Source organism: Scyliorhinus canicula, chromosome 4 (assembly GCF_902713615.1).
Source record: "Scyliorhinus canicula chromosome 4, sScyCan1.1, whole genome shotgun sequence".
In the NCBI taxonomy this organism is placed as follows: domain Eukaryota; kingdom Metazoa; phylum Chordata; class Chondrichthyes; order Carcharhiniformes; family Scyliorhinidae; genus Scyliorhinus; species Scyliorhinus canicula.
Window position 1 is genome coordinate 97,460,570 of NC_052149.1, and position 25,090 is coordinate 97,485,659.

Here is a 25,090-nt window from a genome sequence, read left to right on the forward strand (position 1 = left end):
CCACCAACTTACCCGCTAATGGCCCAGTAACAATCACATATCTGCCGCCCAGGTCTGTCACTACCTTGCCCATTACAAAGCAAACCCGCTCGGTAACTAAAATTGCCACCTCCCCCAGGCTCTACTGTTGAAACCCAAATGAAATAGCTGGCTCACCCACCCCCTCCAGAGTCTGGACTGGCCCCTCATCTGCAAATGGGTCTCCTGCAAATGCAGCACATCGGCCCTTAAATTCTTCAGGTGAGAGAACACTCTTGCCCTCTTCAACGGGCCCACCAAATCTTGTACATTCTATGTGACCAGCCTGATCAGGGTTCTCTCACCCTCCCCCCACAACCCAGAGTCACCATTTCCACCCTGAAGCTTTATCCCACACCTGCACCAAATACCTAACCCTAAGGCCCACCAAGATAGCTACTCAAAGGGTGAGACAAATAAAAAACCCTAGTCACCGTAAGAGAACTAACCCTCCCCCAACCCAGCCCCCTCCCCACAACCACCCTCCCCGTATGAGTCCATGCTCACCTCCTGTGGTGAGATAACCACTGTAGTTATGTGTACTGCAGTAAGGGGATGTATGCCTGTACCTGTAATACAGGTTCCTCCGGTCAGCCCCTGCCGGCTAGCTCCGCCCACAGGGAGCTTATGTATAAATGTATGAGAGCTGCTCAGACCCTTAGTCTACTGTTGCAGATGGAGGGACAACATCGTACAGCAATAAAGCCTCTATTGTAGTAGTCTCTCGGCTTTGAGTATAATTGTTAGCATCACAATTTATTGCTGTACGATTTCCCAGTCACCATGGACATCAGAGTCAAGCCTGACCGTCTGCAGCTGGATCGCATTCATAGAACGTAGAACAGTACAGCACAGAACAGGCCCTTCGGCCCTCAATGTTGTGCCGAGCCATGATCACCCTACTCAAACCCACGTATCCACCCTATACCCGTAACCCAACAACCCCCCCTTAACCTTACTTTTATTAGGACACTACGGGCAATTTAGCATGGCCAATCCACCTAACCCGCACATCTTTGGACTGTGGGAGGAAACCGGAGCACCCGGAGGAAACCCACGCACACAGGGGGAGGACGTGCAGACTCCACACAGACAGTTCCCCAGCCGGGAATCGAACCTGGGACCTCGCGCCAGAAAAGACTTTGATCACTGGCTCGCAGTCTTCGAGGCCTACATCTCTTCAGCAGACCCTCCCCCGACGGAGGCTCAGAAAAAGCAACTCCTGTACTCCAGACTTAGCTCCAGCGTCTTTCCGCTCATTCGAGATGCGACCGACTACACCGCAGCTATGGAACTGCTCAAGGAGAACTATGCACCATCGGCGAACACCCTGTTTGCGAGGCATCAACTTTCTACTCGCGTCCAGCAGCCGGGTGAGTCGATTGAGGACTTCTGGAGGGCCCTTATACCTCTGGTACGAGACTGCGACTGCCGGGCCCTCACAGCCACGGAACATTCTGATTTACTCATGCGCGATGCCTTCGTTACAGGCATTGCATCGGACCCCATCCGGCAACGACTGCTGGAAGGGGTCGCCCCCGACCTCGCGGCCGCAAAGGCCCTGGCGCTCTCCATGACGGCCGCCTCCCGTAGTGCGCACACTTACTCCGCTAGCCACTCGGCCCACCCGTCCTACCCCTCGTGGACCCCGCAAACGGCTCCCCAGGCCCATCCGTCCTACCCCTCATGGACCCCGCAAACGGCCCCCCCAGCAGCCGTCCCCGCGCACTATGCCTGCGCTGCCCGCCGCACCGCACCCCCTGGGGGTCCCCACTGTTACTTCTGCGGCCAACAGAAGCACCCTCGCCAACGCTGCCCGGCCCGCACAGCGACCTGCAAAGCTTGTGGCAAGAAAGGCCACTTTGCAGCGGTGTGTCAGTCCCGGACGGTCGCCGCTATCGCGCCGCCGGTCCCCACGCCTCAGCCGCTCCCTCAATGGGCCCCGCCGTCCGCTTCCCCCGACCCCATGTGCGATCAGTGGGCGCCGCCATCTTTTGCCGCCCCCGCCACGTGCGCCCAATGGGCGCCGCCATCTTCATCCACCACAGCCATGTGCGTTCCATGGGCGCCGCCATTTTGTTCCGACCCCATAACGTGCGCTCCATGGACGCCGCCATTTTACCCACAGGTACTGCGGATGCCGCCATCTCGTCTCCAGGGGCCGCCATCACGGGACACGGGTCGCTACCGCTCCTCGTCGGACTCATCTGACTCAACCGCCGACCAACCACTGCTCGCCTCCGTTACGCTCGACCAGTCCCGTCCTCGCAACCTGGCACCCTCTTCTACATCGGTGCTGGTCAACGGCCATGTGACCTCCTGCCTCATCGACTCCGGGAGCACCGAGAGCTTCGTCCACCCGGACACGGTAAGGCGCTATTCCCTTGCGATCCATCCCACCGACCGGCAGATCTCCCTTGCCTCCGGTTCCCACTCTGTCCCGATCCGGGGTTTCTGCCTGGTTAAACTCACTGTACAGGGTGTGGAATTCAACCGTTTCCGTCTGTACATTCTCCCCGACCTCTGCACTTCACTCTTACTAGGCCTGGATTTCCAGTGCAATCTCCAGAGCCTCACCCTCAAATTCGGTGGACCCCTACCTCCCCTCACCGTTTGCGGCCTCGCGACCCTCAAGGTCGAGCCCCCCTCCCTCTTTGCTAATCTGACTGTGGATTGCAAGCCCGTCGCCACCAGGAGCAGACGGTACAGCACCCAGGACAAGGCCTTCATCAGGTCCGAAGTCCAGCGGCTGCTTCGGGAGGGTATCATCGAGGCCAGCAACAGCCCTTGGAGAGCCCAGGTGGTAGTGGTTAAGACCGGGGAGAAGCACAGGATGGTCGTGGACTACAGCCAGACCATCAACTGGTACACGCAGCTCGACGCGTACCCCCTCCCCGGCATTTCTGATATGGTCAATCAGATTGCACAGTACCGGGTCTTCTCTACTATTGACCTGAAATCCGCCTACCACCAGCTCCCTATCCGTAAATCGGACCGTCCCTACACTGCCTTCGAGGCGGACGGTCGTCTGTACCAATTTCTGAGGGTTCCCTTCGGCGTTACGAATGGGGTCTCGGTCTTTCAGCGAGAAATGGACCGAATGGTTGACCTGTACGGATTGCAGGCCACCTTCCCGTACCTCGACAATGTCACCACCTGCGGCCATGACCAGCAGGACCATGATGCCAACCTTTATAAATTCCTCCACACCGCATCTCTCCTTAATCTCACGTACAACAAGGAGAAATGCGTGTTCCGCACAGACCGCTTAGCCATCCTGGGCTACGTAGTCCAAAACGGACTACTTGGACCCGATCCCGACCGCATGCGCCCCCTCATGGAGCTCCCAATTCCCCACTGCCCCAAGGCCCTCAAACGCTGCCTTGGGTTTTTCTCTTATTACGCCCAGTGGGTCCCGCAATACGCAGACAAGGCCCGGCCACTTATCCAGTCCACACATTTTCCCCTCTCGGCCAAGGCACAACAGGCCTTCGCCTGCATTCGACATGACATAGCCAGGGCGGGGATGCACGCCGTAGACGAGACTCTGCCTTTCCAAGTAGAGAGCGACGCTTCAGATGTCGCCCTTGCCGCCACGCTGAATCAGGCCGGCAGACCCGTGGCATTCTTTTCACGCACCCTCCACGCCTCCGAAATTCGGCATTCCTCTGTCGAAAAGGAAGCCCAGGCAATCGTTGAAGCGGTGCGGCACTGGAGGCATTACCTGGCCGGCAGGAGATTCACTCTCCTCACTGACCAACGGTCGGTAGCCTTCATGTTCAACAACACGCAGCGGGGCAAGATCAAGAATGACAAAATCTTGCGGTGGAGAATCGAGCTCTCCACCTTTAACTACGAGATCTTGTATTGCCCCGGCAAGCTCAACGAGCCCCCAGACGCCCTCTCCCGAGGTACATGTGCCAGTGCACAAGCGAACCAGCTCCGTGCCTTGCACGACAGCCTTTGTCATCCGGGGGTCACTCGCTTGTACCATCTGATCAAAGCCCGCAATCTGCCCTACTCCGTCGAGGAAGTACGGACAGTCACCAGAGACTGCCAGATCTGTGCGGAGTGCAAGCTGCACTTCTACCGGCCAGATCGCGCGCGCCTGGTGAAAGCATCCCGCCCCTTTGAACGACTCAGTGTGGACTTCAAAGGGTCCCTTCCCTCCACCGACCGCAACACCTACATCCTTAGTGTGGTCGATGAATTTTCTAGGTTCCCCTTTGCCATCCCATGCCCAGATATGACGTCTGCCACCGTCATCAAGGCCCTGGATTCCATTTTCGCCCTGTTCGGTTTCCCCGACTATATCCACAGTGACAGGGGATCCTCATTCATGAGCGATGAGCTGCGTCAATTCCTGCTCAGCAGGGGTATCGCCTCCAGCAGGACGACCAGCTACAACCCCCGGGGTAACGGGCAGGTAGAGAGGGAGAACGGGACGGTATGGAGGGCCATCCAGCTGGCCCTACGGTCCAGGAACCTCCCAGCCGCTCGCTGGCAGCAGGTCCTCCCTGACGCGCTCCATTCCATTCGATCACTACTGTGCACCGCAACTAACAGTACACCCCATGAACGTGTTTTTGCCTTCCCTAGGAAGTCCACATCCGGAGTGTCGCTCCCGACTTGGCTCACGACTCCGGGCCCAGTCCTTCTCCGTAGGCATGTACGGCACCACAAGGCGGAACCCCTGGTGGACAATGTACGCCTTCTCCACGCCAACCCTCAGTATGCCTACGTGGAGTTCCCGACGGCCGCCAGGACACAGTCTCGCTCCGGGACCTGGCTCCCTCAGGTGCCGATCCCATGCCCACACCCCTTCCTGCGCCAACCCCAGCGCCCCCCTATTCGTCTCCATCAGGTCCATCCCTCATCCCCCTGCCCACCCTGGAGGACACGGAAGATTTTGGCTTGCTCTCGGAGTCATCCCGCCAGCAGCCAGCACCAACACCGCCAGCACCTGCACCATCGGGGCCATCACCGCCTGTGCCGACGTCACCACCACAGCTACGCCGATCACAGCGGAACGTCCGACCACCGATTCGGCTCAACCTGTAACCTGCTAACCGGATGGACTCTTGATTTTCCTTGTTGGACCCTCTTGTAAATAGCATCCTTTGTATTACTGTTACATGTCACCCCGCCGGACTCATTTTTTACAGGGGGTGAATGTGGTGAGATAACCACTGTAGTTATGTGTACTGCAGTAGGGGGATGTATGCCTGTACCTGTAATACAGGTTCCTCCGGTCAGCCCCTGCCGGCTAGCTCCGCCCACAGGGAGCTTATGTATAAATGTATGAGAGCTGCTCAGACCCTTAGTCTACTGTTGCAGATGGAGGGACAACATCGTTCAGCAATAAAGCCTCTATTGTACTAGTCTCTCGGCTTTGTGCTCACCTCCCAGAGAAAAATGCTCCCTTCTCATCACCCCACCCCACCAAAGAAACAAGCTTAGCTCATTGAACAACGTGTAAACAGATCGAACAGGCTGCAGCCCCTCCCCCCACCGCACTCCCATTCACTAGCTAAAACCTTTCTGCTAGCGAGGAAGCACCTACCCTGGGTGAATATTGAGGAACAAAGAGAAAAGAAGCTCCCTAGCCTGTCCCCGTTATGGATGTAAAACAAAAACAACACCGCTACAATGCTTAAAATCCCACAAGGGACCATGTATTACTGTTCCCATTACCTTAATCATTGCCCCCTACCCACATTGGACCCCAATCCCCCTCCATACAGCATATGTAAATCCTGAATAACAACATATATACAGTACACAAGAAATCCCAAACAAACCTATCCCATCAACAACAATAAAAGTCTCCATGGAACCTATCTGACTGAGTCCAAGACCATGTTCTTCAACAAAGGTCTCTGCCGCCTCCGACGTATCGAAGTAGGGGTCATTCGGCCATTAGGTGACTCTCTGCCTCGCTGGATACACCATCTCGAACCCCACTCTTCTCTGATGAAGCGCTACCTTCTCCTTATTAAAGGCTGCCCGCCTCTTCGCCAGCTCCAATCCGACGTCTTGATATATCCGGATGGCGTCCCTTCCCATTTTGTGTCTCGATTCTCTTTGACCCACTTCAGAACCCTCTCCTTCTCTTCTCTCATAAACTGTGAAGTCTTACAACCACTGCCCTTGGTGGCCCGTTCGCCCGGGGCGTCTGCCGGAGAGTTCGGTGGGCCCTGTCCAACTCTGAAGGGGATCATAGAAACAGAACTTACAGTGCAGAAGGAGGCCATTTGGCCCATCGAGTTTTCACCGACCCTTGGAAAGAGCACCCCATTTAAACCCACACTTCCAACCTATCCCTGTAACCCAGCAACCCCACCTAATGTTTTTTGGACACTGAGGGCAATTTATTGTGGCCAATCCACCTAACCTGCACATCTTAGGACTGTGGGACGAAACCAGAGCACCCGGAGGAAATGCACGCAGTCACAGGGAGAATGTGCAGACTCCGCACAGACAGTGACCCAAGCAAGGAATCGACCTTGAGACCCTGGATCTATGAAGCCATAGTGCTAACCACTATGCTACAGTGCTGCCCCGGATATTTGTCCTCCACCCTCTGCCCCCAAGCTTCCTGAACATCTGCAAAAAATACTCAGTGGCATTCAGGCCCATATCCCCTCGGCAACCCCAAGATTTTGAGGTTTGTCTCCTCGACCTGTGCTCCAGATCACCCACCTCGCCCTCAGGATCTTCTTTCTCTCCTCCACCAGTGAGATCTGAGCCACCAATGAGGTTATTTGATCGCTGTGCCGTGACAAAGTTCCTTCCACTCCCTTTAACAATGTTCCGTGCTCCTTCACAGCCTCCAAGGTTTTTTCCACCTTCTCTCAAATCGGACCAAGCACCTCTTCAATCGAATTTTTGAGGGTTTCCATCATTACCTGCCCTTGTTTCTAAAAATGCTTCCCGAACTGTTTATCAATCTGTGAGGCCAGTATCCCCGTCAGTATATCTGCCGTGATAGTAACGGCCGCACCCGCTGGAGTTGAATCCGCCATCTTCCCTCCCGGTGAGCCATGCAGACTGCCCAAATCTGTCGAAAGATTTCCAATTACAACATTATTTCATCGACAGGCTCACTAAGCCTTTCGATGGGCCAAGTTTGACCACCAAAATACCCGAGAAAATGGGTGAAAAGGACCAAAGAAACCAAGTATCCTGATGGGGCCATCCAGCCCATTCCCTTCTCCTACATGCCACCACTGGAAGTCTCCTCAATGCAAAAGTGCTTAATGGTGACTGTTTACAACATGTGTGTCTTTATTATCTACTTTACTATCTACCCTCTGCTACACCCGGTTGCTAACTTAAGTGTCATCTATCTTTCTTATCATTCGTGGCCTGCTGCTTCTTCTATGTGTTTCTGTGATAGTCACCACTGTTTGTATAATATGTATGAGAGGTAATACGGTAAGGCTCCTGTACTACAGGTACGGGGGTAGATCCCTGCCTGCTGGCTCCGCCCAGTAGGCGGAGTATAAACGTGTGTGCTCACCGAGCTGCAGCCATTTCGGCAGCAGCTGCAGGAGGCAACACATCTCTGCTTAATAAAGCCTCGATTACTCTCTACTCTCGTCTCGTCGTAATTGATAGTGTATCAGTTTCCACAGACAGCACATCAGGAGTGGAAGCAGCCTACTGCTTGTTTCGCTCTCTGCCTTGTGAAGCCCTTGGCTTTAGTCCTCTGGAGGACCTGGCCTGGATGGGACCGGCCGGCTTTCAGGTGTAACAAGTGATGACGTGTTACCCTGTTTTGCCTGCCACCTAGCAGATGCACCAGTGTTAGGTGGGAGAGGTTTTCACTGGCTGACATGTTCCAGCTTCTCCCACCGGGATGGCCTCCATCACTTCTTCCTCCCTCGGGGTGCTCACTGGCCCTAGAATTACTCTATGGGATGGAGGGCAGGCCAAAGTGAGCTCCGGAGGCCCCACCGTCACCCGACACTGCCAGCCATGGAGGTCTACCCTCAGCTGAACCATGGTGTTGATGCCATTAGCCATGGGGCTGCATCATGACCCTCAGCGAGTGAGCCATGTCCCTCATAGCCTTGGTCATGTTCCTCTGTGCCTGTGATATGTCCTTAGTGACTGGCTAAGGTCAGTTAGCGTCAGACCAATGGTCTTGTGTCCTCATCCTTTGTGAATGGGCCAAGTTCTGAAGTGCCACAGCAATGTCCACCTGCGCCTGGGATATGTCTGCCTGTGACTGAGCTCTCCTGCCCTGCACTTCAGCCATGGACATCCGTGTGCCGCCACCCTTGCAGTGCTGGCCTGGGTGCCCCGTATTGTCGGAACTATTTCATACGCCTGAAGGCCAGTTTCTTTTATTTATTCACAGGATGTGTTCATGGGATGTGGGCATCGCTGGCTGGACCAGCATTTATTGCCCATCCCTGAGGGCATTTAAGAATCAACCACATTGCTATGGAGTTGGAATTACATGTTGGCCAGACCAGGTATGGACGATAGATTTCCTTCCACATTTGTGAACTAGATGGGATTTTATGACAATCAACAATGGTCACCTTTACACTTTTAATTCCAGATTTGTTTCATATTGAATTCAAATTTCGCCATCTGCCGGGGCGGGATTTAAACCCGGGTCCCCAAAGCATGACTCTGGGTCTCTCAATTGCTAGTCCAGTGACAATACCACTACGCCACTGCTCCTTCAGCGATACTTACAGGCACTGAAATGTTGCTGGCATCCTCTCGTATAGATTCTGCCTCTGCTTTTGCATCTGCACCAGTGATGGGATCAACTTTTCCAGAAGTGCAACATCTGTCTGGGTGATTTCTGTTCCATGGGATCAGGCAACCCTCTGACCAACCTCTCCCTTGGAAGTCCCTGCCTCCACCTGATGTGCTGGAGCTTGTGTGTGGTTCTCCCCAGAGGGTGGCCCAGGAGCCTGATCATTAACTTTACCCACCGAGGTAATAGTCTCTGCGATGCTGGAGGATGCAGATGAAAGCACTGCCAAGACATCAATGTATTCCCAGGAATCACGCTCTGGGTTGTTCTGAGGATCTGGATGGGGGCAGTAACTCCGGATGGCCGGCCTCGTGTGAAGGGATCCCGCAAGACAAAAGACATGGGGTAAGATCTTGGGAAGGACTGGTCTATGGGAGAGGGGAGACTCACTTGCCATACATCCGTATTGCATTGGGCTCTCATTGTTTGGTGCATGCCAAACTTCATTCCAGCCACTGCCCTCTCCTTGACTTCCCCCGTGGGTTACAGGGCCCTTTCCTCAAAAGGGTGTGGACTCAAATATCTGAGATGCCCACTCCTGTCATCTGGCCCTCCCAGTGATTATGGCCCACTTTATCCTTGGGGACATAGAAAGGACATAGTGAGATGCAGGGATTCGGGTTTTTTGAGGGTTTTATAGCTGGTGAAATATGTGTGCAAAGCTCTTGGCCAAAAAGGGGGTTCGTGGAGGGTGGGTTGTAAGGGAGGTGCAGGCAGGTGCAGTGTTATTGGAATCTTGGGGATTGAGAGCAGATGTGAGGAGTGAGGAATGGTCGTGATGCCAAGGGCACAGACGTGGTTACTCGCCCGAGTTACTAAAGGAGGTCATACATCTTCTTAAGCCAATGCATGCCTGTTCTCTTGGTGAGGCTGGCAACATTCTCTGGATCTGCCACCTCATTCCAGGCCTTGTTCAGCATAGTGGGCTTGAATCTGAGCCCCATCCTGGGGAAGAGGGTGTCCCTCCTCTCCTAAACGGCATCCAGCATGCGTTCAATGTCAGCACCTGAGGGCCTTAGGGCTGGTCTTTTAATAGCCATCGCCTTGGATGGAATGACAGTCTGTGGTGAGTGGGGCACTTTAAAGCTTCTCGCTTTGAAGGCGAATCCCGACCCCAGTGAATCAGTTGCTTGTGGTGCCAGGACTCAGGCAAGCTGCACATAGGCTGCGTGCTGGCCCATTTGGATGACATGAATTTCTGATGGCCAGCAACAGCATGCAGTTTCCACGATTCTCCACTGGCGGCAACACATAGGGCGGGATTCTTTGACGCGTTTCTCGACGGCATCAACATGACCTCAGGAGCAGCAATTCTGACCCCTACAGGGGGCCAACACAGCACTGTTCTAGTGCTTCTTCTCGCTCTAGCTGCCGATTTCTGGTGTCAGATGGTTGCTGCGGGTCTGCGCATGCACCATGGAATCGGCGCCAATGCGCACATGCGCAGTGGCTCCCTTCTCCAAGCCGGCCCCAGCGCAACATGCCGTAGGGCTCCAGGGGCCGGTGTGGAACAAAAGAGGCTCCCAGCCTGAGAGGCCGGCCCACCGATCGGTAGGCCCCGATCGCAGGCCAGGCCACAGCGGAGGCCCCCCCCCCCCCCGGGGTCGGACCCCCCCTCCCCTCCCACCTGGACTCCCCCGGATGCATCCATGCCAAGGTCCCGCCGGGTAAGAGCAGGCGTGAACGGCGCCGGCGGGACTCAGCTTTTTTTGCATGGCTGCTCAGCCCACCCCAGGCCAAGAATCGCCGGGGAGGGCCCCGTAGATCGGCCCCGACCGGCGCCACGCCGGCGCCAATGGCACCGATTTTCCGTTCTCTAGAGAGTCGGCGGACCGGCGTTGGGGCGGCGTGGCGCGATTTGCGCCGGTCCCCGTGATTCTCCGGCCCGGCCCCGGGGTGAGAGAATCCCACCCATAGTCTCCAGAACAGAGAACGCAGGCCATATTGTCAAATATCCTGCATTATAAAATATTCAGTGTTTGAACTTGGCTAACCAGGCATTGAAGGATAGAAAACTAATGCTTACTCTTTATACACTTATAAACTTAAAGTCACACATGGCATATTGTGCACCTGCCACTAACAGTTCCTCTTTCAGCCTACTCCTCTGTATTTGACCACAGATGAGTCTCCAGTTATAATTTCCCATCTGAATATAATTAGCATCCAATTCAGGCATGTGTAGTCCTGCAGAATATTCATCAACTGTGACGTGTTGGGCATTTGTGCTGTCCAAACAGAAGAATGCTGAGCTTGAGGAGCAGATGGCCATGTGCCACAGCATTTGTTGATTAGAAAGGTGGCTGGAAAGCATCTTCCAGAATGTATTACTCTGTATAGTTAGAGATCGTAAAGCAGATAAAAGGAGATGGATGAAATGATGGCGGTTCCAGTACAGTGTGTATTGGATTGCCACATTGAACATATGATGTGCTTTGGAATATCCCAGAGGCATATAGGATACTATAAAGTACAACGTTCCATTGGGAACATGTAACTTTAGAAAGACAGAGTTAAAGGAATTGATGGGTGAATTAAGGAAACAACTGGATATTAGTGTGAGATGGGGAAAAGCATGTCAGGAAAAATTGATCATATTTACAAATACAATATAGGTGTACAGAATGGACACATTGCAATTGAGGATGAAAAGTAACAAAGGAGCAACTGATATGGTTAGGTTCAGAGGATTTAATGAGCACGATACAGACTTTGGGCTCCACAATTTCTCCATTCCAGAGAAGCTGTTGAATATTGTCAATGCCTTCCAAGGAGTCGGTCACTTCCTTCTGTCTTCACCAGTACTCATAGACCACATCTGACAGTGTTACAATCCCTGTAGGTACTGATAACTTTGAAAACGATATAAGAATTTCCCAGTGATTGACAGAAAGAATCACAGAAGATTTTCCTTTTTAAGATTTTCACCATAACAATGAAAATCAACATCAATGAAACATTCCTTAGTCGGCAATTAATACACTGGACCACAGAAAAGGTATTTCCTTTGTTAACTAATTAACACAAGGTGGGAAGGTTAGTTCTGGTAGGGGCAAGTCTGGCCTTTGTGGAGTCCTCTGGAGAGGTGGGATACCCTTTTGGAGCGTTAGGGTATCCTTCAGTTATGACCATTGAAGTAGCTCAGCCCCTTGGGAGAGGTCATTTACCTCTTGGAATTGTTAAAAGTAAACATGAATGTACATAAAAGTGCAGAACCAATTACCGTATATACTCGCGTATCATGCGACTTTTGAGCACCTAAATTTGGGAGGGTCGCATGATACGCGAGATACAAAATTTGCGGGTGTGAAGTGCTGGCCAAGATTAGGCTGTTAGGCTGTTAAGCAGACCGTATCCATTTACGGTAAGTTAAATAGTACCCAGTAGTTAATGAAACTATTATATTTATTTTTGGACATAATGAAATATAAAACAGGAATACATATGTAGGTTAATTAACATTTAATAAAATAAAAACACTATTAAAACAAACTATTACAGGTAAACTAAAATCCTTCAAATTCGCTTTCATTGTTATCAGTGTCATCATCAAATAAAGCTTGGAATTCTTCTTCATCGAGGCAGTCGTCATACTGATCATCTTCCAGGTCTTCAATATTTTCATCCTCTTCTCCTGCATCTTCGAATAAGGCATCATCTTCACTTCCATCCAAAGCATTTGCTATTCCACATTTTTTAAATGCTTTAACAATCAAATCTCCATCTATCTCAGCCCATGCTTCTTTTACCCACAAACACAGTAGAGGCAAATCCGGAGCCTTCATATTCCCTCCCTTCGTAAATGATTTCTCTCCTTCCATCATCCAGTCATTCCATTTCTTTCTTATATTGACTTTAAATGGCTTATTAATGGATACGTCAAGTGGCTGAACGACGCTAGTCAAGCCAGCTGGAACGATTGCTATATCGGTGTTCGATTCGCGAACAGCTTTCACAACAGAATCCACTCGATGTGACCTAAACATATCCCATACAATAATATAACTATTTTCCCGATTTTCGGACACCCACTTTGATACTTTATCTTCTAACTGCGGCCAATGACATTTCGACCCGCGATTTGCGCATTTATAGGAAGGAGTTTCCTTCAATTTTTCTTTTTGTTTTCTCCAGTTTCGGACACAGCTTTCTGCGACACCGAACAGCTTTGCAGCTTTAACGTTGTTGCTTTGTTCCGCTTTGGCAACAACTTGCAGCTTCGATTTAGCAGTATATTTCTTCGCAGATCTTTTCTCCATAGTGGCTAAGGGTAGAATGTATTCGATTGTTGTTATGTGTTACGGTACTTGTTACGTGTTAGGTAACTGTTTATTATCGTGATTAGAAACAGCAAAACAGCTGTTTCTCATTCGGTTGTTTACGGCGGAAAGCCTAGCCTAGTGTCATCTGGTATCTCAAAAAAGTGACTCGCATGATACATAAGATATATGATAAAATCATGTTTTGGGGACGAAAATTTAGGGGTCGCATGATACGCGAGATCGCAGGATACGCGAGTATATACGGTAACTGTCAAGCGCAGTTGGACTGTTAAAATGAACTGACAGAAGCAACCATCAAAAGTCTCAAATGAACTGGCTACAACATTTGTCATACTGTCAAGCTATTTAAAATTGCTGCCCTTTAATTTTTTTGAAGAAATAAATGTCTGTTATGTGTTAAAAGAATAATTGCTTACTATTCCACTCTGTTGACATAAGCCTCAGGGCTACCGTTACTGGATTAATGCTGCTTAACTGATTTTGTGACCTTCCATTTCATACTTTGATTAACAGCTCTGTGGTCAAAGCACCCTAAGAACTATAAATTCCAAAGTTGATTTCTATATGGGATTAAGAACTCAAATTAAATGTTTGTCTTTTATAAGGATGTAGCTAAAGAATGTAAATGTAATTTTTTTTAAAGTAAAGTCTGCAAATGGCACTTAGAACTTTATTTAATCTCAGCATGGCTCCTGAGATCTGTCCATTGTGGATTGTGGGTGAGTTGGCATGATGGGTGTGAAGGAAAAGGCTAATGGATGGGGGCATGATTTGGCATTAGTTGGGACTAAGTTTACATAGAGCTATAAAGGACCATGGGGGTAAGTGGAGGTGAATAGTTGGTATGGATGGTTTGTGGGGCCAGAGGGGATAGAGAGGCATAGGTGGGATGGAGGGTATGAAGAATCGTGAAGTGGATGGTGGGACATTGGTTGACATGGAGGATATGATGGATCACAGAATTGGGTGGAGGGGCATAAATTGGCCTGGGGGTTATGAGTGGCCATGGTGGGTTGGATTGTATAAGGGTTTACGGGACATAAGGCCAGATCACAATGGCAATTGGAGATAATGCTATTTCGAAACACCCATTGCTCCTCTCCTTTGATCTGTTGGCTGTTGCATCACTGGGAGGTTGTAAATAAACCTGCATTGATGCAGGAAGGGGTTGCTCGCCAGGTACATCATAAAGAAGTGCTGCGCCAATGGTGTTGACAGTAAATGTAAATACTTTGTATATGGGGGCAAAAATAACACTAAATGCATAGTTTCAAACAACTGGGGAAAAGGGAATGAAAGTGAAGTGCTGGAAATACTTGGCAGGTCAGGCAGCGTCTGTCGAGAGAAACAGAGTTAATTTTTCAGGTCGAAATGACGATCAATCGTCACCTCAGGTCACAACATGCACTTTTCAGGAGGATCATTGGCTAGTGAATAAAAAAAAGTGAAAAATATTCAAAAATATCAGCCAGTAAGTTTCACTGATCGTGATTACAGATAAAATAGGACTTAATATTATGCGGTGTCTATTAAAAATGAGGAGATGACTGCTGGAAACATGACATGTTTCTTGGTATATAATGATGCACAAACTGGAATACTGTAATTTAGTCTTTCATTGTGGTTTATAATTAAGTTTTTAAAGTGTATATTACCTGTATAATATGATTACCAGTTAACTAAGTTATATTGCTTTTGACAATGTAGGATGTAATTCAGATGAGCAACTGATGGACTTCATGTAATTCTTGTTTTCAGATCTGCACCATGGGAGGCATTTAGACAACTAACTGGAACTAAACAGACTCAAACCAGGTGAAATGCAAATGCATCTGTGTATATGTGTTTAATTATGTATCTGCAAGCTGCCACCAATTTCTATTGATAATAGATTCTCAAACCATTTTCAGATATTTTTGTGCTGCTATGTTTTTCAGGGATGGCCACCAATCCCATGAACAGTGGCAAACGATGTATGGAAAGTGCTCAGGCAATGAAGTCTATCACATTAAGATGGAAGAAAGCATATTCTTCGCAGAGTATGAGGGGAAGAGCTTTACTTACACTTCCTTTCATGCACATAAAAAGTAAGAATTTTATCCATTGCCCTGACTTTGAAAAGTGCAATATTTGTTTTCATGCTTAGTATAGTAATTACCAACCAATGCATATTTCACAAGAACATACAAATTAGAAGCAGAAGTAGGTTGTTCAACTGCTCGAGCTTGCTCTGCCATTTGATAAGATCAAGGATGATCTGATTTTGGCTCAATTATCTGTCTAACTCAACCTTAAAAATATTCGATGACCCTGTCTCCACAGCTGCCTGGGGATAAGACTCCTGATGTGGTCTCACCAATGCCCTGTCTCAAAACGTCCCTACTTGTATACTTGATTCCCCTTGCAGTAAACACCAACATTCCATTTGCCTTCCTAAACACTTATTATATACCAGCTTCTTGTGATCCATGTACCAGGACATCCAGATCCCTCTGGACCAGCGTGCTGCAATCTCTCTCCAATCAAATAATATCTTTATTTTCTATTATTCATGCCAAAATAGACGGGTTTGTAGTTTCTCATTTTCACCATCTGACAAACAGTTGCCCATTGTTAAAATCCCAACTGATGTTACTGCTTGTCAGTCAGGTCCCAGAATAGAATCCTAGCTCAATAGACTGTAACTTTCATTTATATTTTGTTTAGAAGCATGGATGAACTTAGTCGCAGGACTGCTGATAAACATTTAACAAAAGAATAAAACATTTATTCAACAAGAAAAGATTAACTATAATACACTACTTCTTTACCCCACCTATATCATTACACATGTGCACAGATTTGAAAAAATAACACAAGTTACAAAAGGTATCTTATACTTTGATGTTCTCAGCAAGTGCAGTGTCCATGTAAAACAATAGGTCAACTGTGGTCAGACACAACACACTCGGTAGCACAGTGGTTAGCACTGTTGCTTCACAGCGCCAGTGTCCTAGGTTCGATTCCCGGCTTGGGTCACTGCCTGTGCGGAGTCTGCACGTTCTATCCATGTCTGCATGGGTTTTCTCCGGGTGCTCCGGTTTCCTCCCATGAGTCCTGAAAGATGTGGTGTTAGGTGAATTGGACGTTCTGAATTCTCCCTCAGTGTACCCGAACAGGCGCCGGAGTGTGGCGACTAGGGGATTTTCACAGTAACTTCATTGCAGTGTAATGTAAGCCTTCTTGTGACAATAATAATAATAAAATTGTCCATGTGGAGTTTGCACATTCTCCCCGTGTTTGCGTGGGTTTCGCCCCCACAACCGAAAGACGTGTAGAGTAGGTTGATTGGCCACATTAAATTGCCGCTTAATTGGAAAAAATGAATTTGAGACTGTAAATTTAAGAAAAAAAATAATAATAAAGATTATGAGATCCATTGCAGGATGGCACCGGCAATATGTGGCACCAAGGCCAACAGTGCTAGGTTGGAGACCACGGTGGAACCCTGGAGCACGATGTCAGCACCATGAGTGGTGGTTTCCAAGGTGTGGCTCAGTCAGTGATGGCCATGACTGAGGGCCTACACCCAGTCGCTGAGGTATGTGTCCCAGACGCAGGTGGACAAAGCACTGTGGAGCATGTCCCAGTAACTGAGGAGCATCGCTGAGGGCATCAATACCATGGTGCAGACAATGGGGAGGCGGCAGGGCCAGATGATGCAAGGACCACTAGAGCTCACTCCAACTGCCACTCCATCCCATGCAGTCCCCCAGGGCCCCACGGGCACCAGCCAGGAGGAGGCAGCACTGGAGGCCATTCTGAAGCCTGCCACCAGGGAGACGAAGGTGGTCTCAGCTCTTCCGAATCACCCCTTCTTATCCCAGTGCGTCTCGAGGTCGGCGAGCAGAACAGGGCGGCACAGTGATACCAGTGACATCCGTAAAGCGGCCAGGACTCCAGAGGATGCCCGCCAGTGGCATCAAAGGCCACATGGCATGAAAAGCAACAGGCTGCCCCCACCTCCGAGGCCATTCGGGGGGGGGGGGGGGGGGGAGGGGCACCTAGACGTGCCGGCAGAGCATGAAATTTAAGAAGATTGAGGATCACTGAGTAGGCTCTTGAAGAGGGGGGATGGGTACCATCGTTAGCTAGAGACAGTTCGGGCTTTGTAAATGTACACCTGATACAGGTGAAGCTTCTGCCACGTTATTCTGCATAGCGGGCCAGCCAGTACCCCATCCCCCTGTTCCCTCTGCTCCCCACCCTCTGGCCCTCAGAAACAGTGGTTCTAGGTCAGGAGCCTGCGATGCATACCACGTGCAGGTGATGGGTGTGAGCGTGCTATCCACAGAAAGACAGGAGTCAGACTATGACATAGATTGAGGAGTACCAGAGCTTATCTCATCCTCCTGCCTTGTATAATGAGCCGCTACCAGTGCCGACACAGACGGCTGATTAAATGCAAAAGCATTTAATCAACACCTTCATCAAGTTGCTCATTCAGATCAAGCTACTCTCTCTCTCCTCCTCCCGCAGATCTCAGCAATAGACTCTAAACAGTAGAAAGTCGCACTGGAAAGTCACACCGACACACAGCACACCAGAAGAGAGAAAGAGCATGTCTTCTCCTCTTCCGGCACTGGAAACAGGTCATCAAACATCTTCACTTTCCTTGCTCCAGGCCACAGAAGCAAAAGAGGCAGCAGAAAACAAACTCATGACCTCCAGACATAAAACATGAAACAGTCAACAATACAATAAAGTCACCAGAAATCTGTAAAAACAATTCTTCAACACCTTCTCAACATGCTCATTCGGATGAATCCACCTCTCTCTCTTCCTCCTGAAGCTTCTAGCAGTAGTCTGTTCAGCAAGGCAAGAACACACCAATGCAATGCACACCAGAAGAGGGAAAGTGTTTCCTTTCCCCGTCTCCAGCGCTGGCAGCAGGTTATCTCACATCCTCCTTTTCCTAACTCCAGGCCACAAAAGCAAAGGGGCATTAGCAAACAAACACACAGTCTCCAGGCCACTGTAGCCGGATCAATCCTCCTCTCTCTCACCCTTCTACAGCTCCCAGCAGTGGGTTTCATAGAATCATAGAACTTACAGTGCAGAAGGAAGCCATTCGGCCCATCAAGTCTGCACCGGCCTTTGGAAAGAGCACACTACTTAAGCCCATGCCTCCACCCTATACCCGTAACCCAGTAACCCCACCACCCTTTTTGGACAGTAAGGGCAATTTAGCATGGGCAGTCCACCTAACTTGCACATCTTTGGACTGTGGGAGGAAACCAGAGCACCCGGAGGAAACCCACGGAGACACGGGGAGAATGTGCAGACTCCACAAAGACAGCAACCCAAGCCGGGAATCGAAATTGGGACCCTGAGCTGTGAAGCAACTGTGCTGACCACTGTGTGACCATGCTGCCCAACAGTGAAAAAGCTCTCAACAATGAAAAGTCACCTTCTCCAGTGCTGGCAATAAGCCACCTTACTTCCTCCTTTTCCTTACTCCAGGCCAAAGAAACAAAAGAGGCAACAGCAAACAAACACACAGCCTTCAGGTATTTGCGGCTACCAACAGGAACAAGCAACAAACACATTTGCAGGAACACCACTTGAGAATAATTTGTTTACTAAATGGTCAACAGTACCTTTATGCAAAAAAGATGAATACAAACAATTAAACAGTCCATATGTCACATTAACCAATAACCGACAAGAAAAAGGCATCATGCTAAACACACACAAGCACCTTTTCGCTACAGAATATCAGTACAAACAGAAAACTACAACAGTGCTTTTATACAAAGAAAGCGAAACATACTTCAAACATTAAACAATCAACAATACAATAAACTTGCCAGCAATCTACAAAAGCATTTCTTCAACACCTTTATCAAATTGCTCATTCAGATCAATCCGCCTTTCTGGAGGTGTTCACTGGGACACAGACAGCAGCTGTAGTTGCCCCTGTTATGGGTACACACAATGTGGGGGTTGGCTTGTAGGGCCACAAGTGCCGAGCCCAGCCCCCCCCCCCTCCCCACCTTTGGCCCAGGGGCAACCCCGGACTAATGGCGCCCAGCCCCCAACCAGGCCTGTCCCCATCCTGGGGGCTCACCCAACCTCCCTCCCATCCCGAGCACTGGGGCATGAACTCCGGTGCCCCTGGGTTGTATGATCAGTTTCAAAAATGCCGACTCACCTTCTCCGATCCCCACACCAACCATTGCGCTCGGTTCCCATTTTTAAATAGGTGCGCAAAAAGACGCCTGCTTGACCTCCCGCTGGGAAGCTGATTAGATCCCAGGAGGCCGTTAGATAGGGTGTCCATCTTGTCAATGAGATGGAGATTGCCCTCAATTGGTGTTCATTTTTACCACGCCATATCCGCATGGGATACGGAACATGCCCAAGGGAGAAGATCGGTTAGATCAGAAACCAATTGCCATCCTGCGCGGATCTCACTATCTATCTGGTACGCAAGGATTACACCGAGCACAACATAGCTGTTAAATCACACCCCAAGTGACAGATTCCATCCGATATTACTGCTGTGGGTTTTTCATCAGCTTTACCCAGATACATTTTAGACCATGAGCCACTTGGCCTCACTGGCGGGCGAACTTCCACACAAGGGTTTCCAAAGTCCACTCTCGAAAAAAACACACCTTAGTCTTCTCCCAACAAAACATTTCTTGTGGGTGCCTTCACCAAGGATCCACTTCCACTATTTCAATCTGTCCTTTCAGCATTCCTCTGCCATGGTTTGCCATGTGCATTCAAGCTTCCACACTATCTCTCAGGTACCCAGCCTTGCTACTTTCATAGGTTGTATTAAGATGTCACCAAATTTCTGATTCACCTCTAATGTCTGGCTTGTTGCTTTAAATCTGGGTCTTGCAGGTGTCTCTTTAACTAAGAGCTCTTTCTCTGTGTTTTACTTTAACTTCACCCAATAGGACCTTGTTTAACTTATTGTTTATTGTTACTTTAACTTAATTGTCTCCCTGAGACATACTTTTTCCCCAACTCCCTGGTATCTGGAATTTGTTCTTTTGGGAGGTCTTCTTTTCTCAGTCCTGTTCAGCTTCATCTGGGTCCAGCTTAAAACTAAATTCAAAAGTTCTTTCTAACTTCAAGTTGCCTCTCTTGGCAAAGCAACAGCGATGGAGGGGGAATTCTCCAAATTCACCTGCTGGAAGCGCGATTCCCGATTTGTGGAAGAATCTGCATCGAGGCAAAATCAGGATTCGTGCTATGTGGCAAACCGGTCGGTATTCTCCGTCCCTGCCCAGCTGGTGGTTTTCCCGAAGTCCCAGACGGGCTCCCTATGGGAGCATGAAAATAACTCAGTAGAGCTATTTTGCATGTCATTGGTGGGTAAGCCACACCTTCACAAGCCGGTTGATATGCTCCACCCCAGCTCAGATGAGAATCCCACTGGCGTGAATCGGTGCAAGTATCGAGGGGTGTGAACCTGGTAGTTTGCAGTCCCGGGGGGGGGGGCAAAGTGTTAAGTAATCTCTGAACAATTGCTGTCAGGGTGCCGATTGTGGTCGTTCCTTGGAGATGGTGGTCAGGGGGGCTTCTACTGGCTGGAGGGGTTAAGGTCAAGGATCTTCCTTGGAATGGGATTTCTTTGATTGCTCGCCCCATCCGCAGCCATTAAGCCATTCAACAGTTACTCAGCATGGGGGGACACTGAATGTGGAAGGCTGAAGGGGGGTTCTGGGGAGGGGGGGACCTTGCTGACATTTAGGGTGTGGGGGTCAGTGTGGGGGTGGGGAAATGCCAGTGCTCCATTGTGGGGAGGTGGGGGCACAGCAGCTATTTCAGATTGGAGCGCCCTTTAGTCCCACCTCTCTGAGTTACAAAGCCGACCCTGGCGGACTATTGAATGGCATGGAAAAGGCGATTTCGGCAAAAACCTTTTCCAAGTGCCATTTATTGGCATGTCAGCGTCGCTCCCAGTGTGAATGGGAATCACTCTTGTTTTCCTGCTGGCGGGAGCAGCTAGTCGCAGTTCGGGAATATCGTGCCCCTGGTCTTACTTTAAACGCTGTTTGTTTTGTTTGCACATTATAAACTCTCATTACTTCAATTCTTTGAGGAGGTGACCAAGCACATGGATGAAGGTAAAGCAGTGGATGTAGTGTACATGGATTTTAGTAAGGCATTTGATAAGGTTCCCCATGGTAGGCTTATGCAGAAAGTAAGGAGGCATGGTATAGTGGGAAATTTGACTAGTTGGATAACGAACTGGCTAACCAATAGAAGTCAGAGAGTGGTGGTGGATGGCAAATATTCAGTCTGGAGCCCACTTACCAATGGCATACCGCAGGGATCAGTTCTGGGTTCTCTGCTGTTTGTGATTTTCATTAATGACTTGGATGAGGGTGTTGAAGGGTGGGTCAGTAGATTTGCAGATGATACGAAGAGTGGTGAAGTTGTGGATAGTGAGGAGGGCTGTTGTCAGCTACAAAGAGACATAGATAGGATGCAGAGCTGGGCTGAGAAGTGGCAGATGGAGTTAAACCCTGAAAAGTGTGAGGTTGTCCATTTTGGAAGGACAAATATGAATGCGGAATACAGGGTTAACAGCAGGGTTCTTGGCAATGTGGAGGAGCAGAGAGATCTTGGGGTCTATGTTCATAGATCTTTGAAAGTTGCCACTCAAGTGGATAGAGCTGTGAAGAAGGCCTATGGTGTGCTAGAGTTCATTAGCAGAGGGATTGAATTTAAGATCCAAGAGGTGATGATGCAGCTGTGCTTTGGAGTACTGTGTGCAGTTCTGGTCGCCTCATTTTAGGAAGGATGTGGAAGCTTTGGAAAAGGTGCAAAGGAGATTTACCAGGATGTTGCCTGGAATAGAGAGTAGGTCTTACGAGGAAAGGTTGAGGGTGCTAGGCCTTTTCTCATGAGAATGGAGAAGGATGAGAGCCGACTTGATAGCGGTTTATAAGATGATCAGGGGAATAGATAGAATAGACAGTCAGAGACTTTTTCCCCGGGTGGAACAAACCATTACAAGGGGACATAAATTTAAGGTAAATGGTGGAAGATATAGGGGGATGTCAGAGGTAGGTTCTTTACCCGGAGAATAGTGGGGGCATGGAATGCACTGCCTGTGGAAGTAGTTGAGTTGGAAACATTAGGGACCTTCAAGCATCTATTGGATAGGTACATGGATTACGGTAGAATGATGGGGTGTAGATGAATTTGTTCTTAATCTAGGACAAAAGTTCGGCACAACATCGTGGGCCGAAGGGCCTGTTCTGCGCTGTATTTTTCTATGTTCTATGTATTATCACACATGCATTCAAACTAAACCATAGTCAATAACCCATTTCAATACAGAACCACAACGGTTAAACCAGCTTAAAGTTATGACTTGTTTATAACATCCAAAAATACAAATGTGGATTATTGAAAACTATGTCTGTTTCCTGACACCACTCACTTAACTAATCTATATCCAATTTTTCCCCGCAAATATTCCTGTGGCACTTAAAAATGTTGATTATATTCATATCAATAATATGATAAGATTTTGATATTATTTAATGTTACTAAAAGTGTTTGGATACTGCAGTCAGCAGAATTCTCACTATCTGTTGTTAAAATTAGGTCTTACCATTTCTCTCGTATATATGTCGCTGTTTATGATAGTTTTGCTAATTTTAAACAGCTCTGTCCAAAGTATTCTCAGAACCCTTATGCTGTTGAAGAATAGTGATAATAGACAAGTTATTCAAAATTTTACGATACGCAGAATACACATTTCCATCAAGCTTAACATGGCTGCAAAATTCAATAATATATATAAATATATAAATATATGTAAAGTAGGTCAAACAGCTGGATAGATTATACCAGTGGCTTACACTCATCATTGAATGCTGATTTCCTTCATTGAGCTTCCCGTCGATGATTTTCAGACAGAGATACTTTGCAGCTGCTGCTTTTTACCACGTGTCTGAGAGGAAAATTCAATCATTCTTTTTAAAGTGGAGAATGAATTTTAAAAAATTCTTTAGAGAACCCAATTATTTTTTTTCCAATTAAGGGGCAATTTAGCGTGGCCAATCCACCTCCCCTGCACCTCTCTGTGTTGTGCGGGTGAGACCCACACAGACATGGGGAGAATGTGCAAACTCCACATGGACAGATACCCGGGGCCGTGAGACTGCAGTGGAAAATACAATCTTTAGTGCTCCTGCCATCACCTTGAATGTAATGAGCAACAAAGACATCATGCTGCAGATTCAGGCACAGATCACACAATTCACTGAATAAAGCTACATGTACCCGCTACTCTACCAGGAACTGCAAGACAAAAAAGAAAGACTTACATTTATATATCGGGCTAGACTCTCCCATCGCCCAGCCGCATGTTTCTTGGCGACACACCATTTCCTGGCTGTGAGATTCTTTACTCCCCCCGCTTGTCAATGGGATTTCCCATTGAAGCCACCCCACCCTGCAGTGGAACAGAAAATCCTAGGCCAAAGAATTCCACCCAACATCTTTCACTACCTCGGGACATTCTAAGGTGCTGTACAGCCGATCAACTACCTCTGAAGTATAGTCACTTTTGGAGTGGGTAACATGTAACTAAATCCCCTAAACAGCATTGTTATCACATATAATTATCATGACAGGATAATCTGTTTTGTGATGTTAATCAAGGGATAAACATTGATCAGGACACTGGGGATAAGTTTCACAACCCCAGTCTCTTAATAATCATGTGAAATAATTGTACACACTTGTGAAAATATTAGAATATTTAATATTTAATATTGGAATACAAAGTTGCCAGGTACATGAATAGACAGATATATATTCTACCCATTCTGCATGTGTGTACCATCAGTTGCATCACTCAAAGTATACCTAAAATTGATACTCTGTTTTTTCTTATTTAATTGGATAATACCATTTAATTTCATTTTCTTGAACTCTACATTTTAGTTTCCCACTGATCATATTTATCTTGACATAAAGTTTCCTTTTGTCCAGCTCACCTATTGCGTCTATGAATATTTCCATGTCCATAATACCTTTTGAAAGTTAATTGCTTGCGATGCAATTTTCTATCACCTCCTGAATGAATGACCCTTTTCCTTTTGGGAACATACTTATTGAATCTAAGTGCAAAATAGTTACTCAAACACTAAATTCTACGACGCTTTAAGCAAACTAACCTTAACAAGCAAGCCAATTTTAGTCATGCGGTTTGCCTAACAGGTGTCAGTTTGTATGTAATCTTAAATCTCAGGGTTCAATGTTTCAATTCTTTGAAAGAAAATAGCAGAACTTACATGTGAACAGGAAAATAATTTGTACTTATGTTAAGATTTTTCAGATAATGGAAGTCAAGTCTGTGAGTATGAATTCCATGGCCTATTGAACCTGTTTTTATGATAATCTTTAGGTACGGAGCTTGCCTGATTGGTGTGAAGAGGGAAGAAAACAAAAATATTTTGCTTAATCCCGGACCTCAATATATCATGAGTGCCACAGACATCTGTTTTTATATTAACATTACCAAGGAAGAAAACTCAGCTTTTATAAAGCAAACTGAACAAAGCATAAATAGTATATCAAATACTATATATCATGGAGCTTCCAGATTACCTGTTCACAGCATCATTGCTAGTATGGGTAAGCAAAACAATCCACTGCTAATTGATCATTGTAAATACAAGATCTGAGATCCCTTGCTGAATTGGTTGGTTGATAATGCAAACAGCTGAGCCAAACAGGTCTGGAAAGTTTAATCCATGGTCAGATCTCTGCTAGGATGGCAGCCAAGATGTTTAGTACTTCTGGAGAATACTATGCTAGTCACTCATTGTGTGTTGCCGTGTAACTGAACTAATGAAATGAAAATCGCTTATTGTCACGAGTAGGCTTCAATTAAGTTACTGTGAAAGGCCCCTAGTCGCCACATTCCGGCGCCTGTCCGGGGAGGCTGGTACCCCACGTCTAAATTGTTAAAACATTTCCATCACTT

General features: G+C 48.1%; 1 protein-coding gene and 1 long non-coding RNA gene across 2 annotated transcripts in view; one reads left to right on the forward strand and one right to left on the reverse strand.

Moving 5' to 3' along the window:
• Window positions 1-23,701, reverse strand: part of LOC119964831 — a 78,912-nt gene extending 55,211 nt beyond the window's left edge. Inside the window, exon 1 of the long non-coding RNA XR_005460375.1 lies at window positions 23,424-23,701. This is a non-coding gene — a long non-coding RNA (uncharacterized LOC119964831). The remainder of the gene's footprint in view (window positions 1-23,423) is intronic.
• Window positions 1-25,090, forward strand: part of kcnt2 (potassium channel, subfamily T, member 2) — a 1,159,267-nt gene that overhangs the window by 644,174 nt on the left and 490,003 nt on the right. Inside the window, exons 18-20 of the mRNA XM_038794878.1 lie at window positions 14,839-14,895; window positions 15,018-15,167; window positions 24,509-24,738. Of these exons, the coding sequence (XP_038650806.1) occupies window positions 14,839-14,895; window positions 15,018-15,167; window positions 24,509-24,738 (437 nt within the window). The remainder of the gene's footprint in view (window positions 1-14,838; window positions 14,896-15,017; window positions 15,168-24,508; window positions 24,739-25,090) is intronic.